Source organism: Pangasianodon hypophthalmus, chromosome 29 (genome assembly GCF_027358585.1).
Source record: "Pangasianodon hypophthalmus isolate fPanHyp1 chromosome 29, fPanHyp1.pri, whole genome shotgun sequence".
In the NCBI taxonomy this organism is placed as follows: Eukaryota; Metazoa; Chordata; class Actinopteri; order Siluriformes; family Pangasiidae; genus Pangasianodon; species Pangasianodon hypophthalmus.
The window spans coordinates 2094226-2101725 of record NC_069738.1 but is presented as its reverse complement, the minus strand read 5'-3'; the positions used below and the strand labels follow the sequence as shown (position 1 = coordinate 2101725).

At 41.4% G+C, this 7500-nt stretch overlaps 2 protein-coding genes across 3 annotated transcripts in view; one reads left to right on the top strand and one right to left on the bottom strand.

Moving 5' to 3' along the window:
• tufm (Tu translation elongation factor, mitochondrial) overlaps positions 1 to 4328 on the bottom strand; it is a 7296-nt gene extending 2968 nt beyond the window's left edge. Inside the window, exons 1-6 of the mRNA XM_034301725.2 lie at positions 4237 to 4328; positions 2950 to 2996; positions 2288 to 2426; positions 1993 to 2159; positions 182 to 451; positions 1 to 75 (exon numbers count right to left, since the gene is read on the bottom strand). The exon at positions 1 to 75 is cut by the window's left edge and continues 58 nt beyond it. Of these exons, the coding sequence (XP_034157616.2) occupies positions 1 to 75; positions 182 to 451; positions 1993 to 2159; positions 2288 to 2426; positions 2950 to 2996; positions 4237 to 4273 (735 nt within the window). The 5' untranslated portion in view covers positions 4274 to 4328. The remainder of the gene's footprint in view (positions 76 to 181; positions 452 to 1992; positions 2160 to 2287; positions 2427 to 2949; positions 2997 to 4236) is intronic.
• A 1107-nt stretch (positions 4329 to 5435) lies between these two features.
• Positions 5436 to 7500, top strand: part of hspbp1 (HSPA (heat shock 70kDa) binding protein, cytoplasmic cochaperone 1) — a 16398-nt gene continuing 14333 nt past the window's right edge. The window contains exons 1-2 of one of the 2 annotated variants that reach the window (XM_034301809.2): positions 5436 to 5620; positions 6523 to 6636. In XM_034301809.2, coding sequence (XP_034157700.1) covers positions 6523 to 6636 — 114 coding nt within the window. In that variant the 5' untranslated portion in view covers positions 5436 to 5620. The remainder of the gene's footprint in view (positions 5621 to 6522; positions 6637 to 7500) is intronic. The other variant, XM_034301808.2, reaches the window with a different exon arrangement.

Genomic DNA, 7500 nt, shown 5'->3' with positions numbered 1-7500 from the left:
GGGTAGAGGGATGTAGTCATCCACCACCTCCAGCAGCTTCATGATGGAGTTCACTCCCAGCTCAGGCTGCCGGTTCTACACACACACACACACACACACACACACACACACACAGTAATGATGAGCACTGAGTGTTGCGGGGTCACACTCTCTCCACGTCCCCATCTCTCTCTGTCAGTACCTCGAGGGCGCAGAGGGCGGAGCCACAGATGACGGGCGTGTTGTCTCCGTCGTAGCCGAACTCGCTGAGCAGCTCTCGGATCTCGAGCTCGACGAGCTGCAGGAGTTCGGGGTCGTCCACGGCATCCGCTTTGTTCACGTACACCACCACGTGCTGCACGCCGATCTGACGAGCCAGCAGCAGGTGCTCACGCGTCTGCGGCATCTGACCGTCCGTCGCTGCCACCACCAGGATACAGCCGTCCAGCTGAGCCGTGCCCGTGATCATGTTCTACACACACATGCACACACACGCACGCGCACACACACACAGACACACACGCACGCGCACACACACACGCACACACACACACACGCACACAGACACACGCACACGGGTCAGTGTTAGACCACATGTTGTGTACATAAACGCAGATAGAAAGCAGTTTCTTTGAACTTGTTCCTGGATCAACACTTATTTTTAACCAATCAATGATGTTTGATGACATACGCACAGGCGGTCGGTCCTCCTGCCTGTCTCTCTGCTCATCTCTCCTGCCTGTCTCTCTGCTCATCTCTCCTGCCTGTCTCTCTGCTCATCTCTCCTGCCTGTCTCTCTGCTCATCTCTCCTCCTGTCTCTCTACTCATCCTCCTCCTGTCTCTCTGCTCATCTCTCCTGCCTGTCTCTCTGCTCATCCTCCTGCCTGTCTCTCTGCTCATCTCTCCTCCTGTCTCTCTGCTCATCTCTCCTCCTGTCTCTCTACTCATCCTCCTCCTGTCTCTCTGCTCATCTCTCCTGCCTGTCTCTCTGCTCATCCTCCTGCCTGTCTCTCTGCTCATCTCTCCTCCTGTCTCTCTGCTCATCTCTCCTGCCTGTCTCTCTGCTCATCTCTCCTGCCTGTCTCTCTGCTCATCTCTCCTGCCTGTCTCTCTGCTCATCCTCCTGCCTGTCTCTCTGCTCATCCTCCTGTCTCTCTACTCATCTCTCCTCCTGTCTCTCTGCTCATCTCTCCTCCTGTCTCTCTGCTCATCTCTCCTCCTATCTCTCTGCTCATCCTCCCACCGGTCTGTCTGCTCATCCTCCTGTCTCTCTGCTCATCCTCCTGTCTCTCTGCTCATCTCTCCTCCTGTCTCTCTGCTCATCCTCCCACCGGTCTCTCTCCTCATCCTCCGGTCTCTCTGCTCATCCTCCTGCCTGTCTCTCTCCTCATCCTCCCACCGGTCTCTCTCCTCATCCTCCGGTCTCTCTGCTCATCCTCCTGCCTGTCTCTATGCTCATCCTCCTGTCTCTCTGCTCATCTCTCCTCCTGTCTCTCTGCTCCTCCTGCCTGTCTGCTCATCCTCCTGCCTGTCTCTCTGCTCATCCTCCTGCCTGTCTCTCTGCTCATCCTCCTGTCTCTCTGCTCATCTCTCCTCCTGTCTCTCTGCTCCTCCTGTCTCTCTGCTCATCTCTCCTGCCTGTTTGTGTACCTTGACGTAGTCAGCGTGACCGGGGCAGTCTGTGTGAGCGTAGTGTGTGTGTGTGTGTACCTTGACGTAGTCAGCGTGACCGGCGCAGTCTGTGTGAGCGTAGTGTGTGTGTGTGTGTGTGTGTGTGTGTGTATACCTTGACGTAGTCAGCGTGTCCGGGGCAGTCTGTGTGAGCGTAGTGTGTGTGTGTGTGTGTGTGTATATACCTTGACGTAGTCAGCATGACCGGGGCAGTCTGTGTGAGCGTAGTGTGTGTGTGTGTGTGTGTGTGTGTGTGTATATACCTTGACGTAGTCAGCATGACCGGGGCAGTCTGTGTGAGCGTAGTGTGTGTGTGTGTATATGTGTGTGTGTGTGTGTACCTTGACGTAGTCAGCGTGACCGGGGCAGTCTGTATGAGCGTAGTGTCTGTTAGCGGTTGTGTACTCCACATGTGAGGCGTTGATTGTGATTCCTCTGGCTTTCTCTTCGGGAGCGTTATCAATGTCCTCATACTTCTTATAGTGAGCGCCACCAGCCTCGGCCAGCACTGCCCCACACACACACACACACACACACACACACACACACACATTACATAAAGGTATCCTCAGCTACAGCACAGGTACAGTGTTACCTCTCTCTCTCTCACTCTGTGTGTGTGTGTGTGTGTGTTACCTTTGGTGATGGCGGCGGTGAGCGTGGTCTTCCCGTGGTCCACGTGACCGATGGTTCCGATGTTCACGTGAGGTTTATCGCGGGAGAACACCTTCTTCGCCTCGGCGGCGAAATTCCTCCGAGTGAGAGGAACTGCACACTGAGACACAGCGACAGATTAGCGAGATTTATTTATCCTGATAATTCAGACTCATTCATCTAGATTATTTACACAAATATAGTATAGACACTATAAACATCATACGCTAATTTATCCAGACAATTCAGATTCATTTAGATAAGTTAGATTATCAAAATATCTTCATTTATCCAGAAAATTTCCATAAACTGTTCTAGATAATATACTTTACTCATCGTGATCATTTTCAGTATTCGAATTAATTTATAATCTTTATTTTAGATTATTACTGTTATATAATTTAGATTTATGTGCATGAATTTATCTAGAATATTTACATGTGGTTGTTTTAGAGGACTAGCTCTGAATAACTTAGATTTATTTACATGAACTTGAATATTTAGCTGTGGTTATTTTAGATTAATCTCTCTGTATAATTTAGATGTATTTATCTGGGATATTTAGATGGGTTTATTTTAGAGGACCAGCTCTGTGTGAGCGAGCAGCCGGGACCCGAGCGCAGTGGGATGTTCGGGGAACTCACCAGTCTGTAGGAGCTGTGCAGGAGACTCGGGGAGGACAGCTGGAGCGCTGAATAACACACACACACACACACACACACACACACACACACACACACACACACAGAGATAAACATGAACACCATCGTCCTCACACGTCACATTTATATTTCAGCTTAATGTGTCTAGATGGTGTACATTCATGTATCGAGATATTTAAAACTGGTTACTTTATAGAATTATAGCTATATAATTTACATTTATTCACAAGAATTTATCTAGAATATGTAGATCAGCTTATTTTATCTTTATATTTATCTTTTCCCGGAACGAACACTGAACACTTTTTATAGACACTCTCTCACACAAAGACTCAGTCTGATAATATATGTTTACTTGTGCATTGCACTACAAATCATCTTGCACTATGTGCTGCTTCCCCTAAAATATCTCTTTTGCACAATTTCATGTACAAAATACCTCTTTTGCACAATTCCATTTACAGTATCTCTGTAAAGTTTTGTATAGTTTTTGTAAAGTTTTGTAAAGTATGTATAGTCATCTAAATTGTTTCTTATACTTCTATGTTTATATTTATGTTTAACTTGTATGTAGCACCGTGGTCCTGCGAGACACGGCATTTCGTTCAACTATATGTCCACACACGTAGCAGAATGACAATAAAGCTCAACTTGAACTTGTTACTTGTTTAGTTTAATGTCTCTGTATAATTTAGATTTATTTACACGAATTTATCTACAATATTTAGATCTCATTATTTGATGTGTTATTATGTGTTATTATTTAAGTGTACATTTATACACTTATACACAACACTCATTCAGATCATTTATATTTATATAAAAAAATAAAAATAAAAATAAAAACAGGGAAAACATGAAGCTGATATTACCCGAGTCTTACTTTGACATGTTTTTTCCCTCATGAATATGGAAATTAGTGTATTTACATACTGACATGTGCATGTGTTATATTTCTCCAGCTTACTCAGGGATAATTCAGGAGAAGTTACACCTGGTTTGCACAGATGCATTTTCACTGATTGTTGTATAAGTGTGCTAAACCCGCAGTAGCTTTATTCCCCTCACATCTCCCCGGTGCATGGATGGAGCTTGACCTTGCTTTGCCAGCGCGAGCCTCCGGAAACACATAACTACCCGCACCGCGTTACGTCATTCCCCCTGCGCTCGAGACTAAACCCCGTTAACCCCGGTTTCATCTCCTCCACACGGCGGAAGCGTTAAAGAAACCGCGCAGGTAAAGTCATGAACACAAACTGGCCAACTTACCGGACAGGCATGCACGGATTCCCACGAGCGCAGCCATGTTGGATTACTGAGGAAAAGACACACGCACAGCGCATGCGCGGAAAATAATCACGACGTCATCAACATGCGACGCGTCTGAGACCGTAAAGAGTTTGATTTGTTTGTTTGTTTGTTTTTAATTAATGCTCAGAACATTATACAGATAATAACAGATAAGAACAATGAGAAATAAAACAAAACCGATGAAAAAAGAGTTTTACAGATTAAAAACTAACCGGAGAGCAGCTGTGTTAATGCAAGACCAAAAGGACATACACTCATTTACAGTTTATTGCTTCTGGGAAAGGTTTTATAAATATAATATTTAAAAAAAGAAAAATTTGTCTAAGGAGAATTACTCGAAATAATGAAAAGGAGAAATTCCAAAAAGCTTAAATTTTTAAATCTTTGTTTTATGAATTATTATTATTATTATTATTATTATTACTATTATTATTTGTATTCTGTGATTGCTGATCATTGCTGTGGTGCCTGGTTCTTGGACCTTATGCTGTTTAACAATAACAATAAGAATAACAACAACAACAACAACAACAACAACAATAATAATAATAATAATAATAGCAGTTTTACATACTGTACGTGCGACATAAATAATGTTAACAGTATAAAAATAAATGTAGGGAAAGAATGATAGAATAAAATAAAATTTTATTTTAAAATAAATCAATAACTAAAATTATTCAAAAGTATTCAGACATTTTTTTAAATATACATACAAAATAAAATACAATTTAATTATTTTTTAATTGTCTATAACTATGTAATATTTCTTTAATAATATTTCATATTACATATTTATAGACAATTCAAAGATCATAAAATTGTATTTTATTTTGTATGTTTTCACATTTTGTAACATTTTATTTAAAAATTTAAATTGCAAAATAGTCGCGAAAATACTGCACTAATTTTTTTTAATCTTAAAATGAATTTAAAATCATATATATGAATTATAGTTCATATTTTATATCTGTGTAATATTTTAAGTTGTAATTATTTAGTTATTAATGTGTTTTATTTATTCATTGCGCACTATCGCGAAGTCGTGTGCACCTACTGCGCATGCGTGGAGCCTGAGACTGTGCGCGCGTAGTGCGCATGCGTGGAGCCTGAGCCTATGTGCGCGTACTGCGCATGCGTGGAGCATGTGTCGCCTATATGTGTATGTGCGCATGCGCGGTACGAGCTCCAGTGATGGCGGCTGCTCGTGTGATCCAGAGTCGCTGAGAAAGTTCCAGATTAAACCTCATCAGTGTTTATTAGCGGTGTGATGGAGCTCTACTCAGAGTAACTACACCCTTATACACCATCATACACCATCATACACCAGCTCTGATTCACGGTAAGACCGGGGTTTATATTTAAAATCCATTAATACTGTAACTTATAGAGCTAAACCATGTGCAGTGTGTGTGTGTGTGTGTGTGTGTGTGTGAGAGGTAGATAAATTATAGTGTGAATTAAACATCATTAACATTAACTCCATGTACAGAATCCACAGTTTAATCACTGAGTGAAGTTTGTTATGGAGTTATACAATAAATACTTTATAGGCGCAAAAGTTTTGGCACCCATAAACCCAATGCATTGCAGGACACTACATGTGAAGTGGGTTATCTATTTATTTATTTATTTTTTTTCTACAAAAACTGGAAGATATCACACTCAGTGTTTGCCAGATGTTTGCTGGTATTCTTGCTAGTGATTTTTTTTTTGGTAGTTTTCTCCCATAAAATGTATGTTTCTGTAATATGCAAATGATGCTTCATCAGACATTTGCATATTTAATAAAGCCAGTTAAACTAGCCATTTGATGTTAGAATGAAAATATTTATTTCAAGAGAGGAAAACCTTTACAGAACAGCTTGTTAGTCATTTTTATTTTAAAATATCTTTTTATATTTCTTTGTATCTGTTTATTTGAGGGGAATAAAAGCCCACAGGTTTTTCAGGATAAAATCTAAAATCCAGCAAAAGTTGTGAAATTTCTCTGTAGTAAGCGTCTAATTACGGAACGCAGTGAACGTGTAAAATGTAAAGGTTTATTAACGAACCATAGATGTGTATCATAACGACACAAACACACACTATATACAGTATATAGTCAGGAAGCAAACTTTTCAGGGATATATATGATGTGATTGTGAAGTGGGTGGAGCTTAAAGCTTTCTATTTTTTTCTGTTTTTGATTTGATTGGATCTAGTCAGCAGTGATGATAATTTATTTTCTCTCTCTGTGTGCAGATGGCAGAAGGAAACAGACGTCAACCTCAGAATTTGCAGGGAGTCCTGCGATTGGCTGTTGAAGCTGGCTCCGCCTCCGATGGCTCCGCCCCAAACGAGCCCATGTCTCAGGAGGTAACCCAGGACTCACAAGTTACAATTAGAGAAGGGTTTACTGCTCATGCGAAGCTCTTTGATTTCAGAAATTCAACAAGACTTATAAGAACGAAATGCTTTCCTTTAAATTAGAGTGTAGCTTAATCCTTTGTTCACGCTAGCGAGCGACGAAGTGACGAAGCGTCAGGCGATCGTTCAGTCTATAAGAATGTACATGACGCAGAGCTGCGATTTGGTTGATGTTTGCAGTAAGATATTTTTCAGCTCTATGCAGATTTAGCGTGACGCTGTAAAGAACGACAGATCCGAACGATTGGCTTGGACGATTCCTCAGACCAATCCTACGACGCGTGTGGTCCGACGTTTTTTCAGTTCCCCGCTCACGATTAATTTAATTCCTACCTGCAATTAGTTCCTCTTTACTTTTTGACGCTTTAAAAATGGAAGAAAACTTTAAACCGTGGTTTCTTTGTATCCTGTCCTATAAAATGTGCACAGAGACATTAGGAAGAAGAATAAAGCTCAGAAGGAAGTTGGTCGATGATGCGTCTGGTGAGTTTACGTAGCTAGTGCAGTGAGATTGCTTTTCACGATTCAAGATTTTATTTATCACATACATGGTTATAATCAGTACATAACTCACAGTGAAATGAAAATATGGCCTTCTCTGTGGACTGTGTATTTAAATAACTAAATTAAAAACCAGACATTCATTTAAAAAAAAAAAAAAAAGAAATAATAAGAAACATGGACAGGAATGTGCAAAATATGCGAGTATGTTACGTGTAGTAACAATACAAAGTGTCAAGTGCAGTGTGTGGAGTCGTTATGGAGTCGTTATGGAGTCGTTATGGAGTCGTTATGGAGTCGTTATGGAGTCGT